The following is a 19,346-nucleotide window of genomic DNA, read 5'->3' on the forward strand; positions in this document are numbered from 1 at the left end:
TTGCTAATAATAAGGCCAAATAGATAACTGATCTGCATAGTATAGCTTACAGTAGGTTTCTTGTTTTCAGTAAGTTGTTTGTTAGTCTCTAAGGTGCCACAAGTACTCCTCGTTCTTTTTGTTTTCAGTAGTTACTTACAGAATTGAAATCCATCATTTGAGTGTCTTTGCTTTGAGAGAGACTTGGAATGATCAAATATTGACATCTCGGCATGTTGTTGTGCTTGTAACTCACCCTTCCAGATTCTGTGAGGGTTGTAGTGTATTTATTCATTTGATTTATAAATAGTGTAAAAATTACTGTTTGACTGTAAGGAATTCATCTTTAGTCTATGCTCTGTGTATGAGTAATGGCCTCTTGATGTAATTGGAAAGTGTCTACTTCATTTTGGGCACTAACAAAAAATCACAAGTTATGGTGTATAAATAATATTCTTCATTCAATCAGCAATTTGTCTGATAGTTTTCATTTGCAGATTTTATGCTTTTTAAGAGGTTATATTTGTCTCACAGTGCATGTCCTTAATTCCTGCTAGCATTAATTGGAGTTAAATATTTTCATTAAAAACCTATCCCTTAAGCCTTCTGTAATATTGCTAAGAAAATGTAATCAGACAGTAGTAAATGGTTGTGAATGTGTAATTTTAGTACAGCCAATTTCAGCATGTGAATTAGTTTCATATTAAACAACAAGTCTTGATTTATGCAGTCCACTTACTAATATTATCTTGACAAGGGGGTGCTAACAAGGTATGTTAAAATATGGAGAAAGCCAGAGCGCTGAAATACTTTAAAAGTTGCAACCAGAATCTCTGCATTCCAACTACTACTATAGTGAGACCTCTGTGATTAAGCATCTCCCAATTACTAGTAGTGGTATTCCTTGATCTTTCCCCTTAATCCTCATGCTTGTTTATACTTCTAAAATTGAATGAATTTAGTTTGTAATGTTGGTATGTCTCCACTTATGTCTCTGTACTTGGTATGGTACATACTTAGTTCTGAGACTTTCTTGCCACCCTCAATAAAGCTCCCAAGTTACCTACTCTTTCCTGAAGAGAATTAAAAGGGAGTACATGAGGTTCTCAACTAATGGTTAATCAGGTCTCCTGTTAGTGATTGATTTATCAGTGTCACTGTTCCTCTTATCTTTTTAAATAAATGAAGCTGCCAAATCATACTCAGCTCATATACATGAAAACTTGTGTTCCTATTACTGCCACTCTTTCCTCATTCTTTCCCTGTGTTGTGTTCACTCCTTACCATCCTGTTGCATTCTGGTACTTGATTCCATGAGGTGCTGAGCACTCTGGCCCAGATCCAGAAAAGCACCTCAGCATGTAAGTAGCCACCACAGAAGCCAATGGTACTTCTCAAGTGTTTAAAGCTAAGCATGTGTTTAAGTGCGTTTTTGGATTGTTACCAGAGTACTTAGTACCTCATAGGATTAAGCTTTTTGGGACAAGAACTGCCATTTATTTTATTTGTACGGTCTCCCAGCTCATTAAGGTAACCAATCCACCTCTAGCCTTTGCACTTCCAGTCCCCTAACACAATGGTTTTCAACCAGGAGTATATGTACCTCTGGGGGTACGTGGAGGTCTTCCGGGGGTACATCAACTCATCTAGATATTTGCCTAGTTTTACAACAGGCTACATAAAAAGCACTAGCAAAGTCAGTGCAAACTAAAATTTCATATAGACGATGACATGTTTATACTGCTCTATATACTATACGTTGAAATGTATGTACAATATTTATATTCCAGTTGATTTATTTTAGAATTATATGGTAAAAATGGGAAAATAAGCAATTTTTCAGTAACAGTGTGCTGTGACGCTTCTGTATTTTTGTCTAATTTTGTAAGCAAGTAATTTTTAAGTGAGGTGAAACGTGGGGGTATGCAAGACACATCAGACTCCTGAAAGGGGTACAGTAGTCTGGAAAGGTGCTCACTTCAGCAGGAAACTGGGTTGTGGAGGTTATCTGGGAATTTACATTTGACCGTAGGGATAGCTCTGAGTACTAGCAGCTCTGTAGCAATATGTCAGCAGCAGTTAGGACTGCTGTTATGGTACACTTCCGGTTTTAAATGTGTAATTATTTTTTACAGACTTCCAGTGGGTCCAAGGAGATGTATGTGAAGTTCAGCTGATGGTGTACAATCCTATGCCTTTTGAACTCAGAGTAGAAAACATGGTATGTATTTTTCCAAATTGTTCTTTTATCATTATTTTGTGACACAATATTTTTTCAATTCTGCACTGTTCAATTTTCCAGTATTGTTTTTATGTAAAGCAAACTGTTAAAACTGTATTCAACCGATAAAGATAAAGTCTCAGTCATATAACATTGCCTCATTCAGCCCTTCTCACCTTCTGTTGTTACTCCAATCCAGTTTCCCTATAAGAATTAATGTAAATAGAGGGGTTTAGGTTCCAGGGAGATTTTTTTCGCCAGACAAAAGAAGTTATATACATATATAGTATACGTTTTAAATAATTTTAAACAAACGAATACTGTACTCACCAATGATTATTATGAAGCTTGGTTGAGGCAGTGGCGGAGCGGGGTCGGGGTGCAGGAGCTTGCCCCGTTCTGCCCGCTTGCCCGGCACTCTCGGGCAGGAGCATGGGGCAGGGGGAGCCAAACAGCGTTATAAGGGAACATTGCAGGACTTTAAAGGAATATGTTCTCTAATAGATCAGCGACCTATTAACGAGACCATGTTAACTGGGACGATGTTAAGTGGGGAGTTACTGTATTTAAAAAGTTCATCTGAGATCTCAAGGACTCCACTTGACAAACTGATATTACCTGCTGATCAATTTTATTCTTCTATAATCCTACAACTTAAGTCTGTTTAACATACGATTATATATGACATGACTTATGTTAGTTAATCGTAACCACATAATAAACGAGCAATAAACTAAAATCTTTGGCTACACATCATAAAAATTCATTATTTGTTGAAGTCCTTTTGGGTTTCATTTTTATTGTCATCCCTGAGGAAAGCAGACATTCAAATCATATAAGTTCATGACTTCAGTTATTTTTAATTCCCTAGTCAGTGTTCTAAAAATATATATAGTGCTTTACTGAGGGATGCTGTTGTGAATTTCTGTGGTCTTATCAGTACAAAATAAGTTTTTTGATTCAGTTGTTCAAATGTGCTCTGGTATTGTACGTGCATTTTTGTGATCAAAAAGTTTGCATATTATGACAAGAATCAAATATAAATTTCTTGGTCTTGCCATTTGATCAACTAAAAGTTTATGGTTTAATATAAATTTTATGCTTTTCGGTTTAATAATGTATATTGATTTTTTGGTGGTCATCTACAGTTCACCTGACTCCTTCCCATCCATTTTAGTCTGATTTGACACCTGATTCTCCTTCTCATAACAATCACATTCTCTCACCTTCATCCTGGCCAACTGCAGTATTGATGTGCTGTCTGGTGCTTAGCCTCCCTCCTTCTTTGACCTTAAACTCTCAATCAACACATCGACTTATCAAAAGGGCCACTCATTCAACCTTGTTTTCACTAAATGCTACTTGTTCTATGACTTTTCATTTGCCTTTCCCTTTTTGTGACAATCACTTTATCTCCTTCAGTACTGCCCACCTGTTTCCCTTCCATTATCCTTCAATCCATCAGTGTGCATGATTTCTCTTCTTCTCCTTTCCCACACTCTCTCCTGTGCCGTCTTTACATATTAAGAAAACCTGGATTTGTGCTGGAAATGGCCCAACTTGATGATCACTTTAGATAAGCTATTACCAGCAGGAGAGTGGGGTGGGAGGAGGTATTGTTTCATGGTGTCTGTGTATATAATGTCTTCTGCAGTTTCCACAGTATGCATCCGATGAAGTGAGCTGTAGCTCACGAAAGCTCGTGCTCAAATAAATTGGTTAGTCTCTAAGGTGCCACAAGTACTCATATTCTTTTGAATCCTTCTGTTCCTCATTTCCCAACAGCCTAGAACTTGGGATCCTACCGGGCTTTGTCTTTCGCCTGCTCTTCTTGCTCCTACACCCTTTCCCTTATCCCTGCCACCTTTAATCTGATAATACATAAATGTACCTCCACTCCTGATCTGATTCCACCCATCCAATCTTACATCTTTGTCTGTTTCTCTAACATATCCTCGAGGATGTTTTTGCTTTTATCTTAATATGTCTGAAAGCCTAGAAGCTAGACAAATTCAGACTAGAAATAAGGCATAGGTTTTTAACAGGGAGGGTAATTAAACATTAGGACTACATACCTAGGAATATAGTGGATTCTCAATCACTTAAGACTGCATATATTTGTAAAAGAGATGCTATAGCTCAAACGGAAGCTATATGGGCTTGAAACCGAAATTAACTGGTAAGGTTCTATGGCTTGTGTTATTCAGGAGGTCAGACCAGGTGGTCATAATGGTTCTTCTGGCTTAAGAAATCTATGAAATTTGAACTGCTTAGAACTCCCAAGACCTCTTTGCTTCCCACCTTTTCTGTTCCTGCTGACAGCAATGCTATCTTCTGTCACTCAGCCACACAATTTGGGCCCCTCTCCTCTTTCCCCACACTTCCAGGTCATGTCTAAATCTTGTTCTGTAACACCTCTAAGATCTGGTCTTTTCCTTGTCTCCACATCGTGCAAATTCTGATTCAGTGAGAGGTTTTGTCAATAGGAAGGTGAATTGCAATACTTGTCACTAGAATGCAGAGGTGGATTAGGTAAAACAAGTTTGTATTGTGATCCAGAAGGCAGGGGAAATCATAGGCTTGATCAGAGAAGGTGATGTCAGAACACTTATCGGGTACCTAGGGCCAGCCATAGCAAGACAAGTTCTTACAAAAGATAGTTCGGACAAACATACACAAACCGAAACAGGAACAAACTAAAAAAAGCAAACCAGCCTTCATGATATCCACTCAGATTATGTTGAGGAGTAAAAATTGTTTCATTAACCTGGGTACTGGGGCCAACTTAGGAATGAATGTCAGTGTCCTGGATGCACAATTGAAATTCTAGGTGTATACTTTGCTTAGTCTCAAGAAACTCAAATTCTGTCAAAACTTGCCCAGCGATAAGCACTCCAGCTCCTACCCCTGCTGCAGTTGCCAAACCCTCTTCTGCCTCAATGTTGCAAAATGCTACCACAGGCCTTTGTAAATCTTATTTGGCACAGCGTTCTGCAAAATCTGGTGTTTTAAAAGATGTTTCTGTTGTTGAACTCTGCTGAGGCCTAATATTAGAATAGTTTGGAGAAACACTCGGGGGGCTAAGTTCCCTAAGAGTGTAGCATCTTTATTGTTTTCTTTGATATTTATTAGTTTTCACATTGAAGACAAATGCATGTTTATACGAGAGGCTCGGAAAATTCTGGAATCTTACTGGATAAATGTAATTTTCTTCTCTTTATGGTGATAATTACAAGATTAATGGATTGAAAATACTCTTGTTTACTTGAGCTGATCAGTCAGACATACAGAACTTGTCCTGGAAGGTGCTTAGTTCTAAGAAGACTAACAAATACAAAGAAACATTTGATATAAACTATTTTTAATGATTGAATGTTGGAAAACAGCACATGTATGGCTAGAAAATAGTTTGAGAAATATATATTAATATAATTTAAGTAACTTTAAAAATGGCTAATCCATACCATTCAGCAGCATACATTTTAGAATCGGTCCTCATATTTCACTCTTGTAACTGGCATAGAATGTGGTTTATTTATTTAATGGACAAGAATTTAGTGGTTATGAATCTACTGTAAATTTGGAAATCACATTTCCATCCAAAAGCTTTTTATGTACTATTGTTAAAAATAACCTCTACAGTTATTGTGGCTTTTCTTTTTGTCGACTTTGTGTTACCAGCACGTTGTGGTCAGTTTCACAGTTTGATGATGATCGGTTGCATCTATTTCACACACTGCTCTTGGGGGAGTACACATCTATGCATTTTTTTCCCCCAGCCTCTGTGAGAGGGTTTTTAACAGTAACAACTACATTGATGAGGTGTAGTAGGCAAGTATGTACAAAAAGAACAAAGGGAAAAGATAGGTGTAGGTCTTACTATGTTTGGTGCTTTCAAAATTTTGACTGCTCAAAATAGCCTTTATAAACTCAGCAGGGGATCAAAAACCCTTAGTGTGGTTTCTTTTTTTTTTTTTTTTTTTTAAATAAAGAAGAGCTCTCAGGAAAAATTCAGGGTATGTTACTGAAAGTGTGTTGAATCAGCAAACAATTTTTTATCAACTAAAAACATCGTTTCTAGTGTCCCTCTAAAGGAAGAGACGTAGAATGAGGAGACATACAGGGTATTTGCAAACAAGACAGTCTAGTTTGCCCTGTATTACTTTTTAAAAAAAATAACACATCTACATCGGGGTGGGCAAACTTTTTGGCTCGAGGGCCACATCTGGGTATGGAAATTGTATGGAGGGCCATGAATGCTCACGACATTGGGGGTTGAGATGTGGGCTCCAGCTGGGGGTGTGGGCTCTGGAGTGTGGCCAGAAATGAGGAGTTCAGGGTGCGGGCTGGGGCTCCAGGCTGGGGCAGGGGGTGGGATAAGGCCTCTGGCTGGAGGTGTGGGGGTGGGGGTGCAGGATGGTGCTCCGGTCTGGGACTGGGGAGTTTGAAGGGTGGGAGAGAGCAGGGGGTTGGGGCACGGGAGGGGAGCAGGGGTGCAGGCTTTGGCGGCGCTTACCTCAAGCAGCTCCCAGAAGCAGCGGCATGTCCCCTCTGGCTCCTACATATAGGGGTAGCCAGTGGGCTCTGCACACTGCCCTGTCCGCAGGCTCCTCCCCTGTAGCTCCCATTGGCTCTGGTTCCCGGCCAATGGGAGCTGCGGGGGCAGCGCTTGGGAAGGGGGCAGCATGCGGAGCCCACTGGCTGCCCCTGTGTGTAGGAGCTGGATGGGGGAAGTGCTGCTGCTTCCGGGAGCTGCATGGAGTGGGGCAAGCCCCGGACTCCACTTCCCTGCTGGAGCTTGAGGACCGGATTAAAACATTCGGAGGGCCGGATGCCGGATGGCTCCATATCTAGTTGGCAGCCAGTATCTAGCGGAGTGCCCCAAGGGTCGGTCCTGGGGCCGGTTTTGTTCAATATCTTCATTAATGATCTGGAGGATGGTGTGGATTGCACCCTCAGCAAATTTGCGGATGACACTAAACTGGGAGGAGAGGTAGATACGCTGGAGGGTAGGGATAGGATACAGACGGACCTAGACAAATTGGAGGATTGGGCCAAAAGAAATCTGGTGAGGTTCAAGAAGGACAAGTGCAGAGTCCTGCACTTAGGACAGAAGAATCCAATGCACCGCTACAGACTAGGGACTGAATGGCTAGGCAGCAGTTCTGCAGAAAAGGATCTAGGGGTGACAGTGGATGAGAAGCTGGATATGAGTCAACAGTGTGGCCTTGTTGCCAAGTAGGGGAATTGCCAGCAGATCGAGGGACGTGATCGTTCCCCTCTATTCGACATTGGTGAGGCCTCATCTGGAGTACTGTGTCCAGTTTTGGGCCCCACGCTACAAGAAGGATGTGGAAAAATTGGAAAACATCCAGCGGAGGGCAACAAAAATGACTAGGGGACTGGAACACATGAGTTATGAGGAGAGGCTGAGGGAACTGGGATTGTTTAGTCTACGGAAGAGAAGAATGAGGGGGATTTGATAGCTGCTTTTAACTACCTGAAAGGTGGATCCAAAGAGGATGGATCTAGACTATTCTCAGTGATAGCAGATGACCTGAAAAGGAGTAATAGTCTCAAGTTGCAGTGGGGGAGGTTTAGGTTGGATATTAGGAAAAACTTTTTCACGAGGAGGGTGGTGAAACACTGGAATGTGTTACTAGGGAGGTGGTGGAATCCCCTTCCTTAGAAGTTTTTAAGGTCAGCCTTGACAAAGCCTGGCTGGGATGATTTAGTTAGGATTGGTCCTGCTCTGGGCAGGGGGTTGGACTAGATGGCCTCCAGAGGTCCCTTCAAACTCCGTTATTCTATGATTCTATGCGGCCCCCGGGCCATAGTTTGCCCACCCCTGATCTACATAATGCTTCTCGTATAAAAACAAACAAAAATCACATCCCAATCTGTTCTGTTTCTTGCCTAAACCTTTTTTTTTGGGAAGGGGTAGTCTGTGGAAAAAAGTGGATGCATACATTATTTGCTATCAGTATTACAATCAAACGGTACTTAATATAGTGGTAATACCTTATGTAGAGCAGGAACACATGAGTTATTTATGGACGGGCGTAAAGTTTTCTGAGTACTTAGACATTGAGAACTTAAGAATGAGAACTGGTTCAGTATTATTACTGCTGTAAAAAGCACAGCACAAGATTTTCCAAGGGGGAAAAACATCTCCCAACTACCGCTTCCCTTCCCCCCCAACAGTATCATGTACTTGTAAAACATTTACAGTGTTTTCAGGTAAATGATATTGACCCTGATTCAGGCTTCTTTATTTAATTGTTAATGTTAATCTAAAGATTTCTAAGCACTAGAGGGCAATGTTGGACAAATATTGTTGAGTTCTACTCATGGCAAGTAGCAAAATATCAGACTTGTCATTTATACATGCTAGATATGTCGTATTGTGATGCTTATCTGTGTTGATTTAGATTTAACGTTAAGCATCTTGGCTTCAGCCTTAGTGTTGGAACTCTTATGCACAGTAAGGTTTATTTTAGTTGTTTTCTTTGACTGAGAAATCTTTTACCCTTTTCCTATGGTCTTTGTACTTAAACACTCCAAAGTTGCACCAGATAATGGCACATAATGGTGGCAGTGCCTGATGTATGATGATACACTTGAAGCTGCTTATCTCTTACACTGTGACAGTCTCTTCCTAATGCTTATTTTGCTTCTCCCTTCGTAACTAATGGTAATTCTGTAGAAAGGTTATTAGATTCAGATAATGTTTAAGAATTAAGAGTCTTAGAATGAGGCTGCACAACCACTGCATTATAACAGAAATATGTTGCAACGATTGCTAGTTTGATTTTTATCAACACAGTGTAATTTTGGATACCATGTGTCAAATTGAGATAGAGACAACGTGGGTGAGGTAATATCTTTTATTGGACCGACTTCTGTTGATGAAAGAGACAAGCTTTAGAACTTACACAGAGTTCTTCAGGTCATTTTGAGATAAGCCTTCTTTAAAAACAAAAAAACCCCTCTAAAACTAAGCTCTTTCCTGTACTGCTCTATAGTTAAACAGTCTGTTGTTCCTCTTACGTCAAATAATTTAGTATTCCCATTTAATTTTAGCAATTTTTCACCTGTCACATTTTATTTAGGTTGTTGCCGGCACCCAGTGCCGAAAGGCAAAACAACAGCAGGGGTTCGTTACCCGATGTGCTTCACTCAATAATCACAACGGGGTGGAGAAGCAGAAAAGTTTATTTGCAGCTGCAAATAAGGTACAGGGAGAATAGAATCTCAAATCCTGCACACCAGAGCAGGTCATTACACACACTTTTATATTCCTTAATGCTACTGCACTACACATCAGCCAATTAAAACTTTGCACAAATACTCTGCCTTCCTTATATGGGTTACAACAATGTTTATTTCCTGCAACCCTTAACAAGCATTCCTAGCAACTTAAACAGCCAGCACGTTCTGTCTGGCCTTGTAGTTGTTTCTCTCCTATTATCTTTAACTTGGCGTCAGCAAACCTTACACTATAAGGCATTATCTGCGGCTGCAACATTGTTTTAAGAGCAAAAGAGCTTACTCAAACCAGCCAGGCCTGAGTTCTATTAAGGGGGGTTAAGAAGAAGCCCTTAGGCCTTCAGCAGGAAGACCTCCTCGACCCTTATGGCCTTCCATCCCCTCGACTTAACTAGTGGCCATGCCCTCGGGTCTCCAACAAGGTGGTTATTAGGGCTGTCAAGCGATTAAAAAAATTAATCGTGTCATTAATCACGTGATAAAAAAAATTAATCACGCTGTTAATAATAGAATACCATTTATTTAAATATTTTTGGATGTTTTCTACATTTTCAAATATATTGATTTCGTTTACAACACAGAATACAGAGTGTACAATGCTCACTTTATATTTTTTGATTACAAATATTTGCACTGTAAAAAAAAAAAAAAATATTTTCCAATTCACCTAATACCAGTACTGTAGTGCAATCTCTTTACCATGAAAGTTGAACTTACAAATGTAGAATTATGTCCAAAAAGTGCCTGCATTCAAAAACAAAACAATGTAAAACTTTAGAGCCTACAAGTCCACTCTGTCCTCCTACTTGTTCAGCCGTCACTCAGACAGAAAAGTTTGTTTACATTTGTAGAAGATAATGCTGCCTGCTTCTTGTTTACAGTGTCACCTGAAAGTGAGAACAGGCTTTGGCATGGCACTGTTGTAGCCGGCGTCGCAAGATATTTACATGCCAGATGTGCTAAAGATTCATATTTCCCTTAATGCTTCAACCAACATTCCAGAGGACATGGGTCCATGCTGCTGATGGGTTCTGCTCGATAACGATCCAAAGCAGTGTGGACTGACACATGTTCATTTTCATCGTCAGAGTCAGATGCCACCAGCAGAAGGTTGATTTTTCTTCTTTGGTGGTTCGGGTTCTGTAGTTCCCGCATCTGAGTGGCGCTCTTTTAAGACTTCTGAAAGCATGCTCCACACCTCATCCTTCTCAGATTTTGGAACGCACTTCAGATTCTTAAATCTTCAGTCAAGTGCTGTATCTATCTTTAGAAATTTCACATTGGTGTCTTCTTTGCATTTTGTCAAATTTGCAGTGAAAGGGTTTTAAAAATGAACAGCATGTGCTGGGTCATCACCCAAGACTGCTATAACATGAAATATATGGCAGAATGTGGGTAAAACAGAGCAGGAGACGTACAATTCTCCCCCAAGGAGTTCAGTCACAAATTTAATTCATGCATTATTTTTTTAACGAGCGTCATCATCATGGAAATACGTCCTCTGGAATGATGGCCAAAGCATGAAGAGGCATATGAATCTTTAGTTCATCTGGCACGTAAATACCTTGCAACGTCAGCTACAGCAGTGCCATGTGAACACCTGTTCTCACTTTCTGGTGACATTGTAATTAAGAAGTGGGCAACATTATCTCCTGTAAATGTAAACAAACTTGTTTCTCTTAGTGATTGGCTGAACAAGAAGTAGGATTGAGTGGACTTGTAGCTCTAAAGTTTTACATTGTTTTGTTTGTGAGTGCAGTTATATAACAAAAAACCCCTACATCTGTAAATTGCACTTTCATGATAGAGATTGGACTACAGTACTTGTTTGTATGAGGTTAATTGAAAAATACTATTTTTTAATCGTTTTTACAGTGCAAATATTTGTAATAAAAATAATATAAAATGAGCACTTTACACTATGTATTCTGTGTTGTAATTGAAATCGATATATTTGAAAATGTAGAAAAACATCCAAAAATATTTAATAGATTTCAGTTGGTATTCTGTTTAACAGTGGGATTAATTGCAATCAATTTTTTTGAGTTAATCGCGTGAGTTAAGTGTTATTTATCGAGAGCTCTAGTGGTTATATTTTAGGGGTCATAATAACTTTAATTTTAAACTTGGCTCTTCTTTTTATTGTTTTACAAAGGTGGTTAAACTGGGAGCAGGATTCAAAAGGCTTTGTAAACGTAGGAGCTGTGAAAGTGTCAGGAATATAAAATGAGATGCACGCATGCAGAGTTATGCACCACAATTTGTTCTTATAGTTAGCATTTAAAGACTGTAAGGATGACCATGATATAGATGCCTTAAAGAGACTGAAAATAAGTTAGCCTTTTGTTTTTAGGAGAATCTTCTGGAATTCCCCCCTTACTTCCTCCGTCATGGTGGCTCAGTGTCACAATTAACCTGTTTTCTGATGGATAGCTGCTATCCGAACACAACTCATTACAGCCCATGCTGACCATTGGCCAGAAAAGATTAAGTAAATGATACAAGTTACGGCTTCTGCTATGCTCTCAACTAGTGGTTCCAAAACTTTTTACTAATGCAACAAACCAACTGTATTTTGTCTTTTTTGAGGATCCACCATTATATATATGCTTCGTATATGTGCATGCATACACATTATTATTATTTGAATCATAGAATATTAGGGTTGGAAGAGTCCTCAGGAGGTCATCTAGTCCAATCCCCTGCTCGATGCAGGACCAACACCAACTAAATCATCCCAGCCAGGGCTTTGTCAAGCTGGGCCTTAAAAGCTTCTAAGGATGGAGATTCCACCACCTCCCTAGGTAACCCATTCCAGTGCTTCACCATCCTCCTAGTGAAATAGTGTTTCCTAATATCCAGCCTAGACCTCCTCCACTGGAACTTGAGACCATTGCTTCTTTTTCTGTTGTCTGCCATCACTGAGAACAGCCTAGCTCCCTCCTCTTTGGAACCCCACCCCGCCTTTCAGGTATCGAAGGCTGCTGTCCTCTCACTCTTCTCTTCTGCAGACTAAATAACCCCAGTTTCCTCAGCCTCTCCTCATAAGTCATGTGCCCCAGCCCCCTAATCATTTTCATTGCCCTCCGCTGGACTCTTCAATTTGTCCCCATCCCTTCTGTAGTGGGGGGACCAAAACTGGACACAGTACTCCAGGTGTGGCCTCACCAGTGCTGAATAGAGAGGAATAATCACTTCCCTCGATCTGCTGGTAATGCTCCTACTAATACAGCCCAATATGCCATTGGTCGTCTTGGCAACCAGGGCACACTGCTGACTTATAGTCAGTTGCTCATCCATTGTAATCCCCAGGTCCTTTTCTGCAGAACTGACGCTTAGCCAGTCGGTCCCCAGCCTGTTGCGGTGCATGGGATTCTTCCTTCCTAAGTGCAGGACTCTGCACTTGTCCTTGTTGAACCTCATCAGATTTCTTTTGGCCCAATCCTCCAATTCGTCTAGGTCACCCTGGACCTGGACCCTATCCCTACCCTCCATTGTATCTACCTCTCCCCCCAGTTTAGTGTCATCTGCAAACTTGCTTAACTCCAGCACCTTGTTAGCCCTCCAGCCCTCTGTTCCTTCCTCCCCACCCTTAGTCTGAAACTGGGCTATGTGGTCATTTATATATACATTTATAAACCATTATTCCGTTATCACATCATTCAGGGCGGATGCAAGTTTTGTTAGGGGCAGTCATGCAGTCCTTGTCTAGTAGACTCCGAGCCCCGCCTCATGTGGTGGGCACTGCTTGTGAATCACCTAAGTGGAACAGACTGCTACATCCCCTTGAAGAAGGAAGTTATTTGCTGTAACTGTGGTTCTTTGAGGTGTGAAGCACACACATATTCCACGATCCATCCTCCGTCCCCTCTGCATTGCAGTGTAATCTCTGGGTTCAGTGCGAAGTAACGGAGGGAGGCCAGGGTGATGCTGCCGCATATAGCCTGGGGAGGGGCATGGCCACGAGGCATGAGCACTGCCCTTCTGTGGGTACTGGTAGGCAAAATTCTCTGGCTCTGGTGTGCGCCTAAGTGAAATACATGTCTGCGTCACCTCTCGAAGAGGCATAGTTACAGTAAATAACAGTTTTTCATTTATCAGATATACTTAAAACAGGACTTCTACATTAGGGAAAACTTGAAAGAAAAGAAATGCTTATGTAAAAGACTGTTTGTGTTTCCTTTGCTGATTTTGTAGAGTTTTTGGTTAAAAAAATTATTTCTCATGATCCAGCTTTTCTTTCTAGCTGAGACTGTAATGAAGTTATTCTGTCTTTTATAAGACCAGTTTTTTCTCATGGAAATTGTGAAGTCACACATTCATAATTATGGTTTCCCTGCAGGGTCATGTAGTAGAAGCAGATGGTTTCTGAAGGGGACTAGCGTTGTTCTATACACACTAGCCACTCTATGCATCTGATGAAGTGGGTTATACCCCATGAAAACTTATACCCAAATAAATTTGTTAGTCTCTAAGGTGCCACAAGGACTCCTCGTTGTTTTTACTATCTGTAAAGTGAGTTAAAGTAGCAAAAAGGTGGTTGTTCTAAATGAAATTTGAGTTTTAATTTCCCTAAAGCATTTAGAGTTGTTTAAGGAAATAATAAGACTGCTTTATTCTCTTTGGAACAAAATGATCTATTTGTTTGGATTTTATGTACTGCACTACTTACCCAGAGAGAACCATTTCCTGTGAATTCCCCTCCCCAAGAACTTCCAACTATGTGTATTATAATTGAACCATACTATGAAATTATATAAGTAAGGGTATTAATGAAAATATTACTCACCAGTGGACATGGGGAAAAAATAAAATGTTTCAAAACTCAGTGGAAAACAAATCTTAAAACAAACATTTTTGAAAGGATTATAGAGTCCCAAATTTAAGGATTGAGGTTTTTGGAACCAATATTGTGAGTAAATTTACTTAATCTGAATGATTTGCTGACAATATTCAGCTAAGTAGTAAAGAGGAGTGGATTGCCCCTTCAAGCACGACCCTTCCAGAACATGTCTGTGGCAAAAATGTAGATGAGTGGATGTAATAAGGTTTTTTCAATGGCTGCACTGAGCTGCTGTGGAAGGATGTTAGAAGACTGACTGGTAGGAAGGAACTGCCTTTTCCTAGCTTTGGAAGCTTTGTAGGAGGAATATTGGAGAATCTTCACCTGATGTCAGATCACTGGGACTAATTTGCACAAGATGACAACCAAGATATCTGCTAACCTGGATAAAATTGGGGGATGGGGAAGATAAATTGACTTTATTTCAAAATGTATAGCAGTTGAAGAACAGATGGCTGTGGTCCAAATTAGGTTGAGCCAAGTTTTATGTTGTGCCTGAGGAGATTTTGGGCAGATAGAATAATTGGGCTGTGGAAAGTAAGGTCTGAAAAATAAAGCTCCTAAATTTAATGGCAGAACTAGAGGTGTATGGAGAGCTTTCCACCATCCAAACCCCGGAGAACACATGGAGATCTGTCAGAGCTTTATTGACCAGATAGCAATCAATAAGATAATCAGAGAAGAGTTTCCACGGAATACCTGGGGAGTTGCAAAGCACCAGATGCTGAAGTGCGAAACAGAGCTGCTGTGGTTGAGTGCTGCTACATCACAAGACATGGAGCCACAGAGATCCATTTAGCAGCTGAGACACATTCTGCTATGCTGGAGTTGGCTTCTCGGACTAAGTCTGTATAGTATCTGGGAATGAGCCTGGGTTCATAGATTTATGGTAGTGGGGCTTGTTATAGCGTGCTAAAAACAGCTGTTCAGATATTGTGGCTCAGGCTGGAGCTCATGTTTGAGCAAAACCCCTGCCTAACTTGAGAACCTGAGCTGAACGTCTACACAGCTATTTTTAGTGGATTACTGTGAGCCCCACCACCACAAGCCTGTGGACCGGGACTGGGTTACTTGCTCTCAGATGCAGTGTAGAGATTCCATGGAGGAACTCAACCACCCAGTACCCAAAGGAGCTCTGAAAGTGTCTGTTAAAGTGGAGAGTGAGAACCGCAAGTGCTGTGAAAAGTTAATCTTTTCTTTACTGAGAAAATTCACCAGGTATTGAAGACCCACAGGCTTTGTATCACTCAGTGGAAGTTCATTCAGGTTTTCAGATAAGTCTGAATAATTTTTAAAATTTTTCAAAATTAGGGAATGTCACTAGACTGGGGTAGTGCATGTTACATTTCAGCTAGAGTGATTTTTTTACAGGAGAATTACAACATCCTTTAAAAGTAAAACATAGAAGTAATAAATGGTGAGAGATCTTTAACTTGCTACAGCATTAGCAGATTCCATAATAACAGAAGTTGCATTGAGTAAAAATTATTAGTTTGTTTTATTTCACCAGACTACGCTATTTAAACAATTTGACTATGATATTTGCCACTCTACATTTAAATTACACTTTAGGTCGTGACAGACTTTTCCATTATTAGTCACTATGCAAATTTTATTTTATTTTTTTATGTGGTCCTTTGCTTTTGAGGCTTGTCTTCATGCATAAAAGTCATTTATATTTGGAAATTTACTACAATAGATAATCATTGCAAGCATGTTGTGACTATTATAAACAGTGTATTCTAACTAGGCATAATTAACCTATGCCACTACAGTTTAATATTCATCAGAATTTCCATGAAAACTTGTTGCATATTGATTCAATCTAAGGTGAAATTTTAATTGAACTTAATTATAGGATTTTTTTTTTTTTGGTCCTATCTCTCCCACAAAGGTTTTAATGTTTTAAGTAAAAAGAAAAGGAGTACTTGTGGCACCTTAGAGACTAACCAATTTATTTGAGCATAAGCTTTCGTGAGCTACAGCTCACTTCATCGGATGCATACTGTGGAAAATACAGAAGATGTTCTTATACATGCAAATCATGAAAAAATGGGTGTTTACCACTACAAAAGGTTTTCTTTACAAAAGGTGGGGGGAGAGAAAACCTTTTGTAGTGGTAAACACCCATTTTTTCATGGTTTGTATGTATAAGAACATCTTCTGTATTTTCCACAGTATGCATCCAATGAAGTGAGCTGTAGCTCACGAAAGCTTATGCTCAAATACATTGGTTAGTCTCTAAGGTGCCACAAGTACTCCTTTTCTTTTTGTGAATACAGACTAACACGGCTGTTACTCTGGAATGTTTTAAGTAGTCTATTACATTTATGCTTATATGGATTTGACTTATTTGTTTTGTAGGCATTCAGCTTTTAGAATATATCTCTAAACATTGTTTTCCAGTTTTCATATTTTGTGTGTGTGTGTAACTGGGTATTTCGTTTTATAGTTATGTAACTATAGTTAGAATATAGTTATATATTCCTATAACTGTAAAACAAAACAAAAACCCAGTTACTAATATAGGAAAGAGTGGCTCTCAGTTGAGATTCATAACAAATAAATGGGAGTATACTGTACTATTTGTTAATCTGAAACACTATTTTTTGAAAAGGAGTACTTGTGGCACCTTAGAGACTAACCAATTTTATTTGAGCATAAGCTTTCGTGAGCTACAGCTCACTTCATTGGATGCATACTGTGGAAAATACAGAAGATGTTCTTATACATACAAACCATGAAAGCTCATGCTCAAATAAAATTGGTTAGTCTCTAAGGTCCCACAAGTCCTCCTTTTCTTTTTGCGAATACAGACTAACATGGCTGTTACTCTGAAAACTATTTTTTGAATGTCTGCATTAGCTGCGGAGGGCATGTATTTCATGCTGGAAGACAAGAAAGGGATTTGGATAATGCAGAGATTCAGATGAAAAAGGGAGAGACCCCGGCCAGGACGGCGAGGCGGGAGAGAATGACAAACCCCCAGCTGTGCCGGAGGCCCCCTGCTGCTGAATGGCTCCTTTGGCTGCGCAGGGAGTCCTCTGCAGTCCTGCCATCATGGGAATGAGTGAACAGGGCCATGGCAGTGGAGCTACAGAGGGCTCCCTGTGCTGATAGGGATTAGGTTTCAGCAGCCCTGCGCCAGTGTAGAGAACCCCTGCAGCTCGGGTCATGGGAGCAAGTGAGTGGGGCAGAGCAGAGACCCAGACCAAGACTTGGAGGAGGAGCCCTGGCAACAGGGGAGGTCACCCCGCTGATGAATGGCTCCTGCCCTCTCCATTATCCAAACTCCCAGTTATGCAAATAAAATCTGTGTCCCCTATGCTGTTCAGATAATCAGGTGTATACTGTATTTAATATTTTTAATTGAAATGTATTTGACAGCAAATGAGTGCACAGTTCTCTACAAGTACAACTGATGTAGTTTTAACTTTGGCAGGACTGTTGCACATTTAGGATTGTTATCTTAAGCTTGCGCCGTCTGAGGCCATGTTTAGGCTACAAACTGTGGTCAACAGAAGTTAATTTGATGTACAGCTGCCCAAATTTGAATATTGCTCAGAGGCATGTGTGCTTGGCTGCTTTTGCTGTTGCTGTGTCCGCTCACCAGGAATGCTTGTGTTGCTGCAAAGTGCGGTGCACCACGGGTAGGTGTCTCAGTGTGCCACACATCAGTTCTGGATTGCTAGTGGTCAATAGGAAATCATTTTGGAATTGGAAAAAGTAAAGTGGGAGCATTTGTTATGCAAGCGTGTAGGGCCATTAATAGTCTCCTGATGCACGGGACTTTGACTCTCGGTAATGTGCAGGATGTAGTGGATGGTTTTGCAGCAATGGGGTTCCTGAACTGCAGTGGAGCAATAGAGGCACACACACTGCTGTTTTGGCACCAGCCCACCTTGCCACAGAGTACATCAACAGAAAAGGCTATTTTTCTATAGTTATGCAAGCATTGGGGGCTAACCGGGGACACTTCACCAATGTCAATGTGGGCTGGTCGGAGCAGCTTATGTATGTAAACACAATGCTCCGCATAGCCCCTCCATCCCCACCTAACTCAACAGGAGAAGGAAAATCAGATGCCAACTCTGCTTCTGTTCATGGTACCTGTACCTTTTCTCGTATGAGTAAACAATGACAAATTGATACTTTTGTCTTGTTAACTTGGGAATGGACTGGGTATAATCTTTAAATTTGAACATTGTAAGGAAAAATGCATGCACGCACTTGCCTGAGTTCACTTTCCCTTCATCAGGCTCATCCGCATTCATCTGGTGGGACTGACTAGACTGTGACAGAGTCTCAAGTGTGTACTGGCTTGCGGTATGTCTGGAGTCCCCTGCCCTGTCGCCTTGCTCTTCCTTCTCACTTTCACAGTGGGGGGGTCTCTGTCTTGGTCTCTGCCAAGTATTGCATGTAGTTCATTGTCAAAGTGCTAGGTCTGCAGGGCAGCACCAGGTCTGTGGTGGGCCTTGTGGTTCCCTGGTGAATTTTGCTTTCACACAGCACTTCTGCTGATCCCTGTCGTATCCGGTACCCTGCATCCCCTGTGCAATATTCTTGTAGTTGTCCATGTATCTACGACTGGTCTGTGGCAGTGCTTGCACAGCGTCATCTTTGTACAGGCCCAGGAGATCCAGTACTACTTGTCTACTGCAGGTAGGAGTGCACCTAGTAGATGGACAGTTGCACGCAACTAGAGTATGCCGCTAGGTGTGCATTCCAAGGTGTGCAATTAAGAAAGGGAATTTCAAAAACATGTGAGGTAGTAGTATAAAATTCTGACTAGAGCGGTCACTGTCTCTGGGAATGGGGCATTGTGGTACAGCTGCTAGAGGACTGTTAGGATCCGCATAGGTTATGTGGTGTCTACACTTGAACTGTGTTGACCTCAGTAGGTTGATTATGACTCTACACTGTTCAGGGAGGTGGTTTTACTGTGTCACTATAATGGGATGCTTGTCAGCTGGAGACAAACTTGAGTGTAAACACATGCACACATAAAGTCATCCTAACTTTGTAGTGTAGACC

At 40.7% G+C, this 19,346-nt stretch overlaps 1 protein-coding gene across 8 annotated transcripts in view; it reads left to right on the forward strand.

The window, feature by feature from the left end:
• Window positions 1–19,346, forward strand: part of TRAPPC9 (trafficking protein particle complex subunit 9) — an 806,968-nt gene that overhangs the window by 102,212 nt on the left and 685,410 nt on the right. For all 8 annotated transcript variants that reach the window (XM_037891970.2, XM_043539048.1, XM_043539044.1 and 5 more), the window contains exon 12: window positions 2,115–2,200. In XM_037891970.2, the coding sequence (XP_037747898.1) occupies window positions 2,115–2,200 (86 nt within the window). The remainder of the gene's footprint in view (window positions 1–2,114; window positions 2,201–19,346) is intronic.

Source organism: Chelonia mydas, chromosome 2 (genome assembly GCF_015237465.2).
Source record: "Chelonia mydas isolate rCheMyd1 chromosome 2, rCheMyd1.pri.v2, whole genome shotgun sequence".
Lineage (NCBI taxonomy): Eukaryota > Metazoa > Chordata > Testudines > Cheloniidae > Chelonia > Chelonia mydas.